Source organism: Callorhinchus milii, unplaced genomic scaffold (assembly GCF_018977255.1).
Source record: "Callorhinchus milii isolate IMCB2004 unplaced genomic scaffold, IMCB_Cmil_1.0 Scaffold7, whole genome shotgun sequence".
In the NCBI taxonomy this organism is placed as follows: Eukaryota; Metazoa; Chordata; class Chondrichthyes; order Chimaeriformes; family Callorhinchidae; genus Callorhinchus; species Callorhinchus milii.
The window spans coordinates 2,324,069-2,342,991 of NW_024704748.1; the positions used below are offsets into that span (position 1 = coordinate 2,324,069).

Consider the following 18,923-nt stretch of genomic DNA (forward strand, 5'->3'; position numbering starts at 1 on the left):
AATCCTTCAGTTCCTATGCCCCACCCTCTGAAACCCATTTCCTCTGCCACTCCATCTTTCCCACAAAATATACAGTCAATTCACTTTGCAGTATCTTCTGTGGAGTGCTTTGAGATGTCTCGAAGGTGCTAAATCAAATGCAAGGATGATTATTATTGTTAATCTTGCTCCCCTCGCTTTCTGCCTCTAGATTTATGAGCACAACAGGGAATTTTTGTTCACAAACTCACAAATTAAGAGAGTTTCCCCTCCCCAATGTTTTTGTTGTAACAAAATATAATCTTCCCATCTTGTGTCACGTTTCACTCTTCCGCACCACCTAGTTCAAAGTCTGTCTCAAGTCCTTCCCCTTTGACCGAGCTTTCAGTCATCCTTCTCCACCCACGGCTCCCACCCTCAGATCGGATGCTAAGCCATTATTGTTAAGTGCCTTAGGTCGTCCTCCAGATGTGAAAGGCGCCTGTATAAATTCAAGTTTGTATGGTACTGTAAAGTCATTCTTGACTTAATGCACCACACTTCACTTCAGTTTACATCTTCAACCCAACATTCGACACATTGTGAAAGCAATCATATTAGCAAACATATCTGGCCAGGAAATATCAGCTGAGTAAGGTGCTGTAGCAGATATCAATGTGTATTTATCCCATGCCGTACTGTATATACTTAACATGATGTAATTGCAAGTTATTCACAACAAAGAATCCACATTGTGTGAATCCACTTCGTGTCACCAATTGTTCCTTTCAGGCTTCTGTGAATTTCTGCCATTGGCCAAAGAAACTCGACCACATTTTACAGAGTTGTGCACAATAATCGAAATGGAGCAGCAACAGCAACAAATTACGTTTGTGCAAGCGCCTTTCACTTCGAGAGGACGTCCCAAGGCGCTGGACAGTCAAGGATTTGGACTCGAGCAGGGAGTTGGGATCAGGAGGCATGGAGGGCAAAGAGGGTTGGGGTAGGAGGGTGCTGAATGCGAGGTCGAAGAGGAGGGTCTTGAGACGTGCTTTGAAGGAGGCAAGGGAAGGAGCGAGGCGAAGGGACTGCAAGATGGAGTTCCATGGGGTGGGGGCAGAGAATCGTATTCATTATCTCGTAGAAAACTTAGTGAATGCCTAACTTTTTCTGATGATAGATAAGAGATGGAGTGCCCTGCAAGTGCATAGGTGAGTGCTCATTTCAAGCACCAACCCTCGTGAAGGGCAGTATATAAATGCAAGTTGTTGTTGTGCCTGAATCCCAATGACGAGATTCAACTCATTTTGTGAGAGAAATCAATGAACCTGATAACATCTAATTGAAAGTAATCCTCACTTGCGTATACCTCCTGCCACTGTCCTACCCCGGCTGCTTCCTCTGCTCCTCAAACATTGACCTGCTTCACCTCTCCTCTTCACTCCCTGCCCCTCCATCGATGGCCTCACTCTTTGCCTTCAAAAATATATAAATTAAAAAAACAATAATAATTTGGGCACTCAATCTACAACTGTTTGTGGGACACTGCTGTGCGCAATTAGCTGCCGCGTTTCGCCCACAAAATACACAAGTCAATTCAGTTTACAGCATTTTCCATGAAGCTCTTTGAGACGTCTGGAAAACGTGATAAAGTGCTATATCAAATGCAAGGATTATTATTAATATACTGTTGTTAATAATCAGCGAGATACAACAGGCTTCTGTTTTTCGTTGAGAGCATGAGATTCACAAAAACCTAAACAGTGAGATTTATGAAGAGCGAGAGGAATGGAAAGCGCAAACTCTTTTTAAGTTAAATAACCGCGGTTATTTTGCAGAGTCATGCGTATCAAATAGATGGACGGTTTCAACTGAAACGAGTGGCTCTCCCTCCCAGTGAGTGGGGCTTGGCATTTAATGTCATCTGATTGTCGTGATTACCCCAACGATATTGCTCAAATTAACGAATGGTCCAGAAGTAAACACCATAGTTTTAAAGGAATGAGCTCGGGGACTATCAGTGCCATGGAGGTCTGGTTTGCAACGGTAGCTTCAATGTATTTTTTTGTAGCCTTTAAATAACTTCTAACTTCAAAGTAAAATGCTCCACCCGTTCCTGTTAGATGTCTGGGTGGTCTATTTGGTGGTATTTCTTAATTGGGTCCCTTAATGGGACTTTGTAGGAGCTCCACTTCGGAACCGCTTTCAACCACTACGCCCCGAAACTCTGGATCACTCTTCCTCTATCCCTCCACCTTGTCCCTTCCTTCCCCATCTTCAGGTCGCCCCTGAAAAATTTGACCGTACCTACAGTCACCCCCTCTCCCCTCCCTCCCCCACCCCTCCCGCCCTACTCCCTCCGGCTCAGCATCGTGCTCCGCCACTATGAAGCACTCTGGGACTACCCCGTGTGAAGGGTAAATATAAGTAGCAGTTATTGTTGTTGCTTTGGCTTGCAGGGTTAACGGGAGCTGAGTGGAAAGAGTCCCTAGCCCTAGTCACAGTCACTCCACTCTACAGTAGACCCTGTGAAGCACTTTGTGATGTCCTCCTGATGGGAAAGGCGCTACACCAAATGCAAAAAAATATTATTATTCATTACTTCCTCACCTGATGTCCAAAATTGAACATTTCCACTGGCCGACAAGAAACACAGCCCTCGATACGTTACAAGTTATAGTCGTTACACTTCGCAGTAAAGCCATCCTCCCGACGTGAAAGGAGCTGTATCAAGCGTCAGGCTTATTATTTATTAATTGACTTCCTCTCTCTCTCTCTCTCTCTCTCTCTCTCTCCGAGCCATCGGGGATGGAGCTCGGAGGTTTCAATCAAAATGTTTTCGTTGGCAGCTCATGCGGAGAGCGCTGACAGTTTATCCGATGCGCCCAACAACGCTAGGCAACGGCAGCAAGCCTCTGCCGGGTTCTACTTCGAGCCGCTGGATTTACACGTCTTTTAACGTGTGATGGACAGCATTTCGTAACTCTCAGTGAAGCCTAATAAAAGGGAAGCCCGTGCTTTGCACTCAATGTGCAGCTAGCTAGCGTGATAGCTTGTTACAACTGAAACCCCTGCGATGATTCAATTCCGTGCTGAGCTTGACTGCCAGCTGCATCTCCGCAACCCACACCGGTTATAGGTTTTTAAGGATGGATCTCTTATGCAAATTTATCGTTCGTTTATACATATAAAAAAAAGTTTTACCCTGCTCCGGCAAGGCTCACTTGCCTCAGCGCATTCAGCGGTGATAATTAAGTGATTGTGTATCTAACCTAAATATATAATTGTGTTAACAATATACTGGGGTTTCAAATGCTTGGCTTGCACATGCATTTAACCATAAATCACGGGATTAACAGCAAAATGAAACGAGGCATCATTGAAGTCTTTGTTTTTCTATCTAGTTAATCTGCCCCAGGGACAGTAGAAGAGAGCAACGAGGATGACCCCAGTGTTTAGAGGAATGAGCTACGAGCAGCGATTAGACAAACTGGCTATTTGGTTTTGAAAGAAGATGTCTCAAAGGTGTCCTTATAGAGTTGTATAGGAGTTTGAAGGAGAAAACCCAGAGCAATAGCATGCAGTCAGACAGTAGAATGAGAGATTTAGAGTTGCAATGGGGCAGCACGTACACCAGGAGGCTTCTCTGACTGGGACAGGTTGCCAGCAAAGGTGCTTCAGGCACAGGGCAATGGACATCTTTCTCATTCAGAGGATGGTAACTTCAACAAGACAGAGCAACAGCTTAGATTTGTACAGTGCCTTTCATGTCAGGGATCCCTACCAGCACTGGTGATTGGATCAGGAGGGTGGAGGGCGGGGACGGTAGGGATAGGAGGGTGACCCAAGGCACGGCGAAGAGGAGGGTCTTGAGACAGGTCTTGAAGAAGGCAAGGGAGGGGGAGAGGCGGAAGGACTGTGGGATGGAATTCCAGAGGGTGGGAGCAGAGAAGCTGAATGCCTGCCCGCCAGTGGTGGACCGGTCAAAGTGGAGGACGTGAAGCAGGCCGGAGCCGGCTGAGTGGAGGGAGCAGACAGTTTAGTAGAGGGTTAGGAAGTCACAGAAGTAGAGGGGAGCAAGACTGTGAAAGGCTTTGAAGGTGAGGACTACCAGGACTGCACTGGAGACTCAGCCTTGACACCGAGTTCAAATTCCCAATTTGGGGCTTGAACCCGCAAACTTTGTCACTGAGAGGCGAGAGTGCTACCAACTGAGTCAGGCTGACACCTTGTTAGATCATGGAGCATTGGTGCCCAGTGAAGCCTCAACTAAATTGGGTTACCAGTTCATAATCCGCCATGCTGAGTATTTCCTCCTGCTTTCTTGTTCTTAACCTTCAACTGAATCTTTGTTCTTTTGAAAATGTATATTTTTCCAATCCCTCCTCTGGTTTTAATTCTCAATTTCCAACTATTTTTTAAAAAAAATAAGGCAAATCTTCTGGTCATCCCATTTCCTCGAATTCTGCTTTTTCAGTTTGATTTGCCAACTGGATTCCTGCCGTCACCTCATTTTGGTGCTTTATATTTCGCATTAGTATTTCAGTGCTTACGTCCTAAATCATACCCTGCTTGCATTTTGCGTCCCAGATGTTCTCTGCTATTGCTGTGACCATTCTATCTGCCCCACTTCCATATTTCATCTGTACTGTGTTGTGTTCCCCAGAAAAATTATTTTGAGCAAACTACAGTGTGACCAGACTACATCATGACAGGACTAGAGCAAATGATTGTAGGGCGTTTCGAGATGGAGTAATTTAGCGAATGCCATTTCAGTTCTTAATCCGAATCTGCGATGAGGAAAGACCGATAAAGGAATCCGTCAGTTTAACCCGGTCAGTTTAACCACTGATCCTGTGCTTATTCTAGTTGATTTCTATCCAATTTTCCTGCGTTCTTACCTCCTCCTCCCCTTCTTCAGCAACGCATCTAGATTTAGCGGTCTGTTGAGTTGTTACACCTTAGGTCAAACAGTTCAACTTGAACTCCCTATTTGTTAAAACTCTCTTGTTTTTTAAAAATCTTTTTTCAAGTGCTCGCTTTGTAAGCGAAAGACTTGGGTTCGATTCCCGGCAAGGTGAAACCTTGGGCAAGTTTCCTTACTCCACACACCTGATAATGATCCCTCAAGAAAATAAAAACAATAATAAATTGGTCTCTTCAAATCACAACTGTCTGTGGGACGCTGCTGTGCACAATTGGCTGCCGCATTTTGCCTACAAATATACAGTCAATTCACTTTACAGTCTATTCTGTGATGCGCTTTGAGACCTCTAGAAGACGTGAAAAGCGCGATATCAAATGCAAGGATTATTATTAAATAGTGAAGGTGAGTTAATAGTTTCACTCTGATGGGACTTTGACAGGGTTTATAAAAACAACCATAAAGATTGGGAAAATTATACCATACAAGTGAGAGGAGTTTTGCCTGGTATCCTGGCCAACAACTCCATGGCTGTTTGTCGTGCACTAATTGCCTGCTGCTTTCCCCCACAAAACACACAGCCATTGCACTATACAGTGTATCCTGTGAAGCACTTTGGGGACATCCTGCCAACGTGAACGGCATTATACGAAACATAAGGCTTATTGTTATTTATATGCCATGCATGTCCCAGTGGTTCAGGATTAAACTCAGCCCATGAATGGTTCTTCAATCATTCTGCGGAAAATACCGATATGAAGTATTTGGTTGTAATTGTATCAAAATATTGGTCTCGGTAGTGAAATAATGAATGTGGTCGCACCTTGATTTAGAAGCATTCAGTGTTGCCAGCTCTGGACACTAACTCTCACAGGACAGTGGAGAATAGATGACCATTAACAATCAGAGCCGTAAAGATTTATGAGTTAAAAACCTTCAGTGGAAAGCTGTCAGATATATTTATATGCCTTTCAAAACGCTGTCGGCAAGCAGCACTGCATTCAGTAGCACACACAGTAGGTTCACTCGATTGTGATCACTTTTGCCTAACTGGATTTTGGCAGAGAGCACAGAGATCTTTTCTGATCTTTAATATTTGCAGCCAACGACCTTCTCCTCCGAAAAGGGGATGAAGCGTCGTGTGTACCATCTCCTGTGTATTTAATGCTGTAATAACTTTGATATGCAGGTGCCTGTCAAATTCAAATTGACCTCAGATACACACTCAACAGAATGATTAATCTTGTTGATTGAAATCGAACTTCCTAAACATCATTGGGGCTCTGATACTCATATCTCAGCTTCATTATCAATGATGAACAACTTAAATAACTCGATGATGAATAACTTTCTTTTTTTTTCCCCGCAGCAATGAATTGGTATTTAATAGAGAGAGTCTGACATGACTCAGAATCGGAAATGTTAGGAGATGAACGAATGGTGCTTTCCTCCCAAATGATTTAGGAAAGTTAATTTAGCTGATTGCAATCGTGAATATTAAGCCTTTATTACATTTCAGATATTACGTTTTGGGTGTTGCCTATTTATTTCCCACTACCAGCAAAATACACAGTCTTTACAAGCTTTATAAGTAATATAATAATCCTTGCATTTGAATTAGCGCTTTTCACGTCTTCGAGATGTCCCAAAGCATTTCACAGAATACACAGTAAAGTGAATTGACTGTATATTTCTGGGCGAAACGCGGCAGCCAATTGCGCACAGCAGCGTCTCACAAACGGTCATGGACTGAAGTGATCAATTTTATTATTGTTTTTTTTATTGAGGGATTATTATCAGGCGTATGGAGTAAGGAAATTTGTCTAAGGTTTCGCCCTGCCGGGAATCGAACCCAGGTCTCTCGCTTGCGAGGCGAGAGGTCTAACCACTGAACTATGAGGAACCCAGGTCTCTCGCTTGCAAGGCGAGTGGGCTAACCACTGAACTATGAGCTGTAGGACTTCTTTACAGTATATCCAAGGATTATAAACACCAGAACTGGAGACTCATAGTAATACTTCTGCACTGTGAAGCTTTTCCCCTTTAAGAGTCTCTCTGTAAATATTGATTGCACTTATCAATGATCTATGGTTGAGCATTTAAGCTGCCAGCCAGGGACATCATTAGAAGCTTTTAACTGTAAGATAGCCATCCACATTTTCACACATTTGAAAGGAAAATATTGACTTGTCAACGACATTTGTAGGACAACTAACAATTTAGTGTAGCGATGTAAAATAGTTTCCTGACAGGCTTTCTAACCCCCTACGTGGTCAATAATCCCCCAAATAAAATTGGAGATTTACTTCATGGCTGTTTGTGGGACATTGCTGTGTGCAAATTGGCTACTGTGATCACCTACAATACCACGGGCACTAATTACACTTCACCATAAAATGCCGTGAAGCGCTTTGAGATGTCTCAATGCCGTCATTAGGCTGTATAAAGTACAAAGATTATTATTATTACATATCTCTCTGGGTGGGTAGACGAGAATATCTTGCAATATTTGGATGTTTATATTGTTTTTTTTCTCATCCCTTTCCCCATTCTGGCTCCCATTTTTATCCTTTCACGTTTGCTTTTCGCCTCCATAGCCCATCGCTGTTTGTTTCGTTTTGCCTATAAACGTAACGTGGAACAGATTTGCTCGCCACTGTACCCGAGTTTCCGAAGCGGGAACTGAATTGAAGGCAAAATGGCCTCAGGCTAAGTTTGTGCTCCAAAGCCTAGCAACAAGATCAATGTTTGATCCAATTTTTATAATTCATATAGAGTTGTTGTTGTTGTTGAGTCACTCCATCCCAGAGATGGTACTTTCTAAGCTATTTGCTGATGACCACCACACAGAGGGGCTTGATGATTGCATAGTTGGCAAGTGCAAAGTTACCGCACAACATGCTCGAATACGCCCGTTATTATTGCTCGCTGTCTGAGATGATGTTGCTGATCGCACAGTTGCTCCAAGCCAAGCCGAGCCTGTTACTGCTGGATGAGTTGTCCAGATCGTGTCACTGTCTGTTCAATCAGACCCATTGCTTTAGGGGTTAAAATTCTTTCTACCAAGGTCATATATGAGGCCCTATTATCGCAGGCTTCTTCGACCTTTCGAAGGATGACTGTGTGTTTTGGTTACCTACCAAAGGCCAATAAAGGAAGATTTATCGACTTGGAGGAGGAACTATCACTCTTTGCGTTTGGAGCGAGCGAGTGAGCAGCCGTTTAGGCATAAAAGTGCCAGCCCACACCCCTGATATACAACCCCCAAAATACCCGGGGTTCTCTGCTATAAATCCTGGGAATTGGGGAGCACCGTTAGGGTATGGGATTCCCGGGAAAGCAACCCCTAGTTCTGAATCCTGGACACTACCCCTGCGCGAAGGGCAAGTTGTTGTTGTTGAGTCACGCCATCCCAAAGATGGTGCTTTCTAAGCTACTTGCTGATGACCACCGCACAGAGGGGGCTTGATGATCGCACCGTTTGCAGGTGCAAAGTTACCTAACAAAGTGCTCAAATGAGTACTTGATTGCTTGCTGTCTGGGATAACACTGCTGAGTTTTTCGCACAATCGCTCCAAGCCAAATATTTAGGATGCAATGCCATTAAGAGCCCAGCTGTTGCACGTCATTCAGCCCCATACGCCCTCTGTGAAATTAACACCAATTAAAACATTTCCAGCTCCTGTTTCAGTGTCTGGCGCATTGAGGAAGGGGTGGGGTGGGGGGAAGAAATTACATTTGTAAGAATGGTCACTTTTATCATTCTGTTTTATAAATATTTTTCAATTTGTTTGTTTGACGGGGAGTGGTGGGGGGGGGGAATAAAACTATAGCGCAGCAATTTTTTTTTAAAGCATCCTTTGATAATAATAAATAAACAATAATAATCCTTGCATTTGATACAGCGCCTTATCACGTCGTCGAGACGTCTCAAAGCGCTTCACAGAATATACCTTAAAGTGAATTGGCTGTGTATTTTGGGGGCGAAACGCGGCAGCCAAATGTGCACGGCAGCGTCCCACAAACAGTCGTGGATTGAGTGACCAAATTATTATTATTATTATTTTTTGAAGGGATTGTTACCCCCGGAAATAAGTTGGGGATATATTGTCAAATTTCAAGCCGTCCAGCTCTGTTTTTCAGGCGCTGTTCATCAACAAGATGCCTATTTTAATTTCTACCTCTCTGTGTTGGTCATGAAGGCAACCAGGTTATCTGGTTTCAGGGTGCATTAATGAAGGCAAGGAATAAGTTATGATTAAATATGCATTTTGGAAAAGTAAGTGAGGACTCAGAGAAATTAGAGTTTATTAACATTAATAAGCCTGAAGTCCCAATTGGCCCAGTTTTCCAAAATGGCATTTATAAACTCAATTTATTTTTTCACGCAGCATTTAATAATAATAATAATCCTTGCATTTGATATAGCGCTTTTCACGTCAGGAGGACGTCCCAAAGTGCTTCACAGAATATACCGTAAAGTGAATTGGCTGTATATTTTGGGGGCGAACACGGCAGCAAAATGCGCACAGCAATGTCCCACAAACAGTCATGCATTGAATATGAACAATTTATTATTGTTTTGTTTTTTGGAGGGATTATTCTTAGGCTCTGTGTGGAGTAAGGAAACTTGCCCAAGGTTTCGCCCTCTGCCTGGAACTGAACTCAGGTCTCTCACTTGCAAAGCGAGTGCTCTAACCACTGAGCTACAGGACTTCCTGTAACCCGAGAGAATAACATTCCCCACGTCCATAACTTTCCACCAAAAACCATCACTGAAAGTTAAAGCAACCGAGTTGATCTGCCCCCAAGATTGAGTTGCTCCTCAGCCTTCCACAAGGAGGTTCGGAGAGCACAGGGCTGGTTCGTAACCAGATTTACCGCTCGCCTCCTCTCCCCCCCCTCCACCCCTCCTGATGCCAACCACCAGCTCGAGTGCGGAACTATTCAAATTCTCAAGACTGAGGTGGATAAATCTTTGTCAGGTCAGGATATCAAGGGATATTGAGTGGGTATTTGGAGTTGAGGTACAGATCAACTGAGCTCTAATAGAATGGCGGAATAGGTTCGATGGACGGATGAGCCTACTCCTGTTCCTATGTTCCCCCACTTCCCTGTGGCCCAGGCACGATCAGGGTGGGGAGAATCACAGAGCGAGGCTGAATCTTATGGTACCTGGACCTGCCATTGCCTCCTACTCCCGTTCCTGCTCTTATTTCATTCGTTTTCCACAGTTAGCGTTTTCACCAAAAGAGTGTGGGGCGCGTGATTTAAATTACATTGTGATGGGTTGGACCATCAAACTGAAGGAGAATGAAATCCAAATTAGTAATAATAAATTGGTCACTTCAATCCACGGCTGTTTGTGGGACGCTGCTGTGCGCAATTGTTTGCTGCGTTTCGCCCACAAAATATACAGTCAGTTCACTTTACAGTGTATCCTGTGAAGGGCTTTGAGATCTCTTGAAGATGTGATGAGGCGCTACATCAAACGCAAGGATTATTATTACTATCTACAAAGCTGGCAACCCTACTAACAGAACTGCGCGCGTGTCTGTGTGCGTACAGGTGCACGTTTGTATGATGCGTGTTCGGGTGATGCGCATTTTTACGTGGTGCCTGTTTGCGTGGCGTGTGTTCGCGCGCGCCTGTGTGTGTGTGTGGTCGCAGGCATGTGCGAGAACTAAACCATAAATCTTTCAAATCAAACCTGTGCAGCGGTCACCACCCTGGTCCAGCCTGCAGCTAGCTTCGTGTTTGAAACTAGTAGATTAAATATTGACTAACTTTGACGCTTATTCTCTGGGCTTCTGGACAACCGTGGAAGACATATCGACCCGAGCACTTTTGAGGCTGATGTTTAGTTTTTGTGTTCCAAAAATATATCGTTGCATAATATACACGTTTTAACGCCTGTGCAATTTATACAATCTTTACCCGGAGCGCACTCTGAATTTGAAAGGTATAATTACCCGTGTAACAGGCAAATAAAGGCACATCTGTCAATTTTGTGCAATAACGAACGATCCAAAGGTAGCGATTCAAAAGTGCCCAAAAAAACTAACCCCTAGAAAAGATCCAAGAGTGCTTCATCTCTGTATGCATCTCTTTCTCTCTCTCTCTTTATCTGTCAAATAGGCATAGAAGGACTTCAATAATTTAATTGGCCCTGAGTGAGTATGAAATAAGCTAGTGTGTGTTCCTGCACCCTTCAAACGAGAATCTATTTCCATTACTGCTCTTTGTTCGAGGACAAACTGGATGACTCAAATCACACCCAAGGGAGGCTTGCATTTCATCAAATGCTCCCATTCCAGTTGTACAAAAGCCAAGGATCCGATACAACTTTTCAATGCGGTTTAGCGGTGCTTTGCGTATCGCGAGCAAAATGAGTGCTTTGTGATTTTGTTTTTCAAAGGAGCGTGAAAGAATTCATTGCCCTGCTGCCGGAAGTGCGTGTGTACCTGGAATGAGTTCCCGAGCCTCAATAAGTCAGGTTACCCTCACCTGCAAATGCCGAGCACCTCATTTCATCTCTGACCTGTCCACTCCACTCTCTTCGCTCAACTACCACCGGCCTGTCCATCCATGTCACCATCGGTGGCTGTGCCTGAGTCACAGCATCCCGACCTCTGGAAATCCCTGCCTTTTCACCCTCCGCCTCACTCCCTCTTTACCTATCCTTAATTAATAATAATAATAATCCTTGCATTTGAAAAAGCGCTTTCACGTCGGGAGGACATCCCAAAGCGCTTCATAGAACACACTGTAAAGTGAATTGACTATATTTGTGGGCGAACGCGGCAGCCAATTTGCGCACAGCAATGTCCCACAAACAGTCGTAGATTGAAAATGACCAATTTATTATTGTTTTTGGTTTTGGAGGAATTATTATTAGGCTCTGTGTGGAGTAAGGAAACTTGCCCAAGGTTTCGCCCTGCCTGGAATTGGAATTAAATCCCTCTTGAAGTCCTCCCTTTTCGAACTGGTCACTCCGGAGTTGTTCACACTGGCGAGCAGTCTTTTAAGGGTTGATAGAAAATTGAGAGATTTCCTCACAAACACTAGAGTAGATCAAATTCCATACCACCTGGAATCTATTATGAAACATTATTCAAGCCCAAGGTCTTATTTGTTCTACCTACCTTGCTGGGGGGCAAACCTTCTGACCTTGCCTTCCCTGTTACTATCTGTCACTATCTGTTACTATCACCTACAAGGCCATTCACGGCCTTGCTCCCTCCTACCTCTCCGACCTACTATCCCCCTACCTACCTGCCCGTACCCTCCGTTCCTCTGGCTCCGGTCTGCTCCACGTCCCCCGCCCCAACCGCCCTACCATCGGTGGCCGGGCCTTCAGCCTCTCAGCCCCAAGGCTCTGGAACTCCATCCCCCAGTGCCTTCGCCACTTCCTCCCTTTCCTCCTTCAAGGCCGGTCTCAAAACCTTTCTCTTTGACCGAGCCTTCAGCTCCCCTCTCGACTCTCTTCCCCCTCCTCGCTCCCTCCCTTCCCTCTCCTCACCCTGACCATTTCCCCCCTGCTCGGGTCATGACCCAACTGTGCAGCGCCTTGGGACGTCCTCCTGACGTGAAAGGCGCTTTATAAATGGAATCTTGTTGTTGTTGTTGTTGTGATTCTGTTGTAAAGGGCATGCGATATTATCGTGATGGACACTACAGCATTGTAGTATGGGGCTCGCCCCTGGTAACAGCTAGGTAATTGCTCCTGCAGTGAAAATGGGGCCTCACCAATAACACGGGAGGTAATATTTTAGTGCCCGCCTAAGGGAAAATCCTACCCTAAATATTTAAAATTGGAAATTGCATTCGTGGGAATGTGACAGGTACAATAATAATCCTCACGCTGGCCGAGTTATTGGACACTTGTTTGACGTATGGATTAGTTGAGGCCCGTTTTGAAACGTGGGCTGCTCTTTAACAGAGGTTTATGAGGAAAGGCAGCCATCAGACTACTTATTTCGACCTGGCCTCGTGCAAATGCTGACTTTATTGGATATGATGGAAATTTGGTTCAAATAAAGAGGGTTTGAAATTTACAGGTAAGCTTTCAGACACCTGCAACACGCAAATTGAGCGCATTGGCAGAGATGTGGGGTAAGTAGCAAAAATAGATTGCTCTTAAATGAGATGAGAAAGCTTTTTAAATTGGCGTGCAGCGAGTTTTTTTTATATAAAGCTACATTTTATCTTGTTCAAGACGCAGCCAGGTCTGTTCTACTGACTGGAGTCCACTCGCCGGCTTCAGTGTATGCGCTTTGACCTGCAAATAGCCTTCTGTGTTGGGTTGTGGTAAATTCTGATGGGATTTTCTCGAATGGTAGAAATTTACAGCAACAGAAGTAGAATCGTTCAGCCGTTCCATCGAGTCTGCACCAGCTCTAAGAGCAACCTACCCATTCAATCCCGTTGCCCGGGCCCATCCCCATTCCCCCTTCAAGCTTTGTCTTACAACAATAATAATCCTTACATCACGTCTTCGAGACGTCACAAAGAGCTTCACAGAATAGACTGCAAAGTGAATGGACTGTGTATTTTGTGGATGAAACGCGGCAGCCAATTGCGCACAGCAGCGTCCCACAAGCCGTCGTGGATTGAAGTGACCAGATTATTACTATTATTATGTTTTGTTTGAAGGATTATTACGTGATATGGCATCTTATCACCTCGATGAGACGTCTTTCGTGCATTTGTCTATTTCCCTCTTCGCTGCCACACTGGACTCTGCTTCTCGTGAAAGATACCGGAAATCCGTCACACCGAAACAACAAAAGCTGCACTTCAGTGCAACGTACAGTATTCTCAGAGACAAGTTCCCATGTGAAGCTTCCTGCTCCGTTTTCTTAAGGAATTTCTTATTGAGGAATCCGGTTAGACGCTGCCATGTTTTCGACACGCGTTCAGCCTTTTTGGATTGATGTTTAGTTTTCTGAAGATGTTTCCTTTCCGGTCGCTGTGCGTTAAGGAAAATCTGCAGGCGTCGGAGGAATGACCGAGCCCAGCGGTATGAAAGGGTTGAATTAACATAAACGGGTGCGGTGTTATGCTGCTATACGTATCTCGAATTTCAACTCACTTCAATCATGAGTGAATACAAGTGTGCGCGGATAAAGGTTGCAGCAAAATCCATTCAGCTATGATCTCTCGCCCACAAAAATGTACAGTCACTCCACTTTACAGAACATTCCTTGAAGCGCTCCGAGACATCTCGAAGATGCGATAAGGAAGATATCAAATGCAAGGATTATTATTTATTCATTATTATCGCCTCGTAGTTGAACAGACAATTCTTGGCAATCAAGGCTCAAACGTGAATGGATGGATCCTTGTTAGATGTAGTAAGGATGGCCGGGGTTCTTGGAAACGCACTCCAGTGGACAGATACTGGGAGATAGAAAGCTTACACGAGAGAAGGAAGGAAGAAACAAAGTTTCCAAAGGACAAAATGCTGAGCTGCGGGAAAAAAAAGACATCCTAATTTCTAGTTTAGTTTATATTGTGGCTCATCAGGCTCGATCTCTTCAAATACCCAAGGTCTCCAATCTCTGTACCCTTGACTTCACTTTGTGCTTTAAGAAAATTGGACTGTCTTAACTATTGAATCCTCAATGTTTTAAAACGGCTTCAGGGAGTTTATAAAATTACCGTGCGTTTTCATATCTGCATGCAATTCAAAAACTGAAAGAAATGTAAAGACTTGCAGTCAACATTTTAAGCGCCGTATTTATACCAGGGCTTAAACTTAATCTTGATTTAAATTTTCTTTGCCCGGTGCTTCTGTGAATCATCTTGACATCGTAAATGAAATTCCTTTAGACCTGAAGTCTTGAGTAATGAATTGTTCCTCACTTAATTGTATTGCTTTGATAACAAGGAACTGTGCCGGGCTGGGAAAAAAACCCACAATAAGTGGATTTCATAAGATGATTTGTGTGACATTTTGAAAAATGATCTTCTCCAGTGACCTGATTTAATGGAAATCAAACAACATGCCACAGTGAATACATTGCATTAGAGTTCGAGTGGATGGTCCTTTCAGCGTGATATTATGCAGAAAGGTGACCGACTGGTGCGCAATGAAGCTAATACTTTTCTGAGTAAATCATTTCTCATTTCTTCTACTTGCAGGTCTGGCCATAGCCAGTGCACTTATAGACATCTCCCAACAGAAGCCAGGCGAGTGCAAAGAGAAGACCTCAGCCTTTAGGAACCGAAAGCAACTTCCTCCAAAACATCAAGGAACCTGTGTATAAATAAAGGACGGGAGGGGAGGGGTGGGAGGGGAAGGGGGAGAGAGGAGAGAAAAAGAAACACTGCGCTTGTTTATTCTGTACTCTTTTCCTTTTTTTTTGATATGGCTTTACTTCGAAACCACTCGACACGCCTCAGGTTTTGTGTGCGCGTGTGTTGGAGGCCACGGCGTGAGATTAGGAAAGGCACATCAACTGCGTTCAAAGTCAGCGGTGTCCTACAGCAGTGAACTGGAGGTAAAAGTCGTCTCTCTTTGCTGTCAGTTTGACTTATTGCCTTTCACTTCATTGAAGTATAGTTGTGAATAGGATTATGAAAACAAACAACGAGAAAAAAAAAGGAAACACTGAAAGAGAATCCACCAACACCAGTGACTCCCTTCTTTTTAAGACACAATTTCCGACGGCAACCGAGAGCAGCTCATTGATAGTTACTGTCAGACAATGCACCTAACGAACATTAAAGATGGTCAAGGTGTTGATTCAAAGGCTGTTACCAGAGGGATGAATGCTTTTGATATATATATATACTGTATATAAATACATATATATATATAATTGTATATGGTACTGCAGTTTTGGGTAAATGTGAAGGGTGGGGAGGGAGAAAGGTCTAATGTTAATGCATTCTCACCATCCTTAAAGCCCCCCCTCCCCCCCCTCCCCCCACCAGATGTTTTAATCTGCAGAGATCAGCTGAAATAAGGCTGATTTGTGCAATTTTTATGACTTGCATGCCACAGAGGTGCTGGAGCAATAATTAGGAATCTATTGTATGCTGATAAGTTGAAGAAATATACTGCAATGTACAAAGATTGCAAAGTTTAGGATATTTCCCGGACCCTGTGTTTACGTTTCAGCCCTTCTGTAATGAAGCCAGTTAACGTATTTCACTGCTGTACTGACTTGTTAAACCACAGTACAGGGGAGAGAGAGCCTTTGTAAAAAAAATGTTATTTATTACAGACATTTAAGTAAAACCTGCACATAACTTTTTTTAAAAAATAATATCTATGAAAAAAACCTGTCTTTTTTTTAGTATAAGTTTACCAGGGCGAATGTCTTTATCACAAGATAACATGTCTTTTCAAGCATGGAAGCAAATTGTGCAGTTTGGCTGTCGATGTTGATTATACAACTAACTTTGTGAAACACTTGATTGACGCGACAGCTAAGTAGCGATGAAGGGCACAGGGTAGAAGAATAGAGGGAATTTGTTCTGTTTCAGTTTCAGGGCAGGTTTAGATGGCTTGAGTTGATCACATCACCTTGTAGCCAGACCATGAATACTGCAGAGACATTCCTATTTGTTCAAAACAATCTGGGACGTAATCCAGTGAGGAAAGCCTCGCATGTCCGACACTTGTCACTTTGTGCAGTACAGTGTCTTAACTCCCAGATTTTCATATTGGGTGACAATTTTCTGGCAGACGATAATCTGGGAAGCTCGGAATAGCCACTCCCTTCCCCCCCCATTCCCTCCCTCTCCCCCTCACCCAAATCAACAGAAGCTGTTCTTTTTATGTAACGTTTGCGTTGAATTGCACTGATACCTGGATTTTTAGTTCTAGCCTATATTGTAAACACTTTTCCGTCTTGCATATTAAGGAGCGGCAGGAGCATAGTTCTGTCTCTCTTCTCTTTATATTGTTTTTTTTTGTGTTTTTTCGAACGGGAGTTCTCTGATTAAACTTAGTTTTTACTTTATTTGTTCTTACTGTGACTTTGGGACCTGTAATGCGTTTTGGGGAAAAAAAAATACCTGTAAAGTTGCCACATCTGTAAATACACATCTGACCGAGTCAGTCAGGTGATTGCACAAAAGAACTATTTTACACTGAAATGTTTAGATTTGTATCATTAAGGAACAGCTCACCTAATTTCCGTGTTCACCTGGGCATATGTAAAACAATTTTGGAGCTTCAACATAATAAAAAGAGAAAGGATCTCCTGATATGTTTTTTCTTCCTTTTTTGGGGGGCTTCCCATTTCTGTGCACAAGTGTTGTTTTTTTTCCAAATTTATGATTATAACGGCTTTTTTTTAACGTTTAAGATCTCCGACTGGGCTGTTGCGTCTGTGTTCAGTGAGTTCGTTTTTACGGTGTTTTTCTTTACATAAAAAGAAATAGCTGAATGTGCGCGTGAAATGCAACGGTAGGAGACAGCAGGAGAAATGAGGATCGATGGCGTGTTGCAAAGCTGAGGTTTGCTTTGTTGGGTTACCACTATGTGCTGAACGACGTTACTAAGCACATTTTCAGTTTCCTAATGGAAGAATATCACATCGAAAATTGGCAAGTTCTGCAGCACTGCAAAGGAAATGGGTTCTTGCTAATACACAGCGGCTGGTATGTATTCAACCTACAGTGTGTGTTCCTCTGGAGAGGCAACCAGTGAATAGAAACACAGTTTGCCAACGACAGTTGTAAATGAAATCCACCACATACAGGGATAAAACTGGGACACTTAATATGATATCATCTTTTTCTTTTTAAATTTCCATGTGGTTAATTTTTCTTTGATATTTTGGAAACTGTTAACTTTTCGACAGCATCGCTTATATTTACTTTCGCAAAATATCCACCGCGGCGATCACAGTATAATCGTGATCTGTAAGCACTCAAATGATTGCCTACTTCACACAGACTTCCAGTGATTAGAAATACAAACCACCGTGTGTTGTTTTACATAATTATTAATACAGGAGCGACACGATCCCATATACACACTGAATACACAGACGTTCAAGCCAAAGTAAACTCCATTCCAGATGTCAGCATGGTCATAATATTCAGTTAAACCAATATTCTGTTTCATGTTATTGCCCTGTAAAACATCAACAGCTATAGATCCAAAAACAAACATCTGAACTCATTTAATTCAGTTAAGAGTTATTTCTTTGACTGTGCCTAGTGTCACCTACCCCTGCCCTCTTGCTCACTATCGAACCTTGCCATTGTGCGACACTCTTGAGAAGCTGGTCTGCTTGAAGAGCTCTTTGCAAAATGCAAGTTGTTGTGTTGAATACCGAATCTACTATCACTCAAACCACTCATAACTAATCGAAAAGCGAAACTTTCAAGGAAACTTACAACTGCCAGAAAGCCACTGTGAACAGAAGCGCAAATACTCCCACCTGCGTTTTAGAACTTGTGGTTTTCTTATGCCGTCGTGACCTGCAATAATTGAGCTGAACTGGAAATGTTTCTTGGAAGCCTCTGGAGACACCTGGTCTATCAGAAACTAATCGACAGGCACCACAATGAGAACATCCAGCATGTCCTTGCTGGGCTGATACACACCCGCAGATGGCCACAGACACTGACAGCGTATATTGGGTGAACGGACCCATCAAAACTGCGCCAATCGGCTTGGCCTCACTAGACGGCAAGCTGGTGGGTTGCCAAAGGTAGCCTGATTGCAACTTAAAGTCTCCTCCTGAACTGTGGTCCAAAGGACTATGTGGCCATCCTCAGCCTCTCCGATCTGCTTACCCTCTCCCCCCACTCCACTACCCACTGCCTCTGCTCGGTTGGCCCAGATGAAGTTCTTCGGAGTAGCATGGAAAAGGCTCCAAATATTATTCAAATATCAAATGGTATTTTTCTCTCGATGCCCAAAATAAAATGAGCCACACAATTCGACCCCATTTATGCGCAGTTTGAATTACAGTATTATCACTGGACTATAATAATAATAATCCTTGCATTTGATATAGCGCTTTTCACGTCGGGAGGACGTCCCAAAGCGCTTCACAGAACACACTAAAGT

At 43.5% G+C, this 18,923-nt stretch overlaps 1 protein-coding gene across 1 annotated transcript in view; it reads left to right on the plus strand.

Moving 5' to 3' along the window:
* Positions 1-15,815, plus strand: part of atrnl1b (attractin-like 1b) — a 412,284-nt gene extending 396,469 nt beyond the window's left edge. Inside the window, exon 30 of the mRNA XM_042336792.1 lies at positions 15,029-15,815. Within this exon, the coding sequence (XP_042192726.1) occupies positions 15,029-15,153 (125 nt within the window). The 3' untranslated portion in view covers positions 15,154-15,815. The remainder of the gene's footprint in view (positions 1-15,028) is intronic.
* Positions 15,816-18,923: the final 3,108 nt, after the last annotated feature.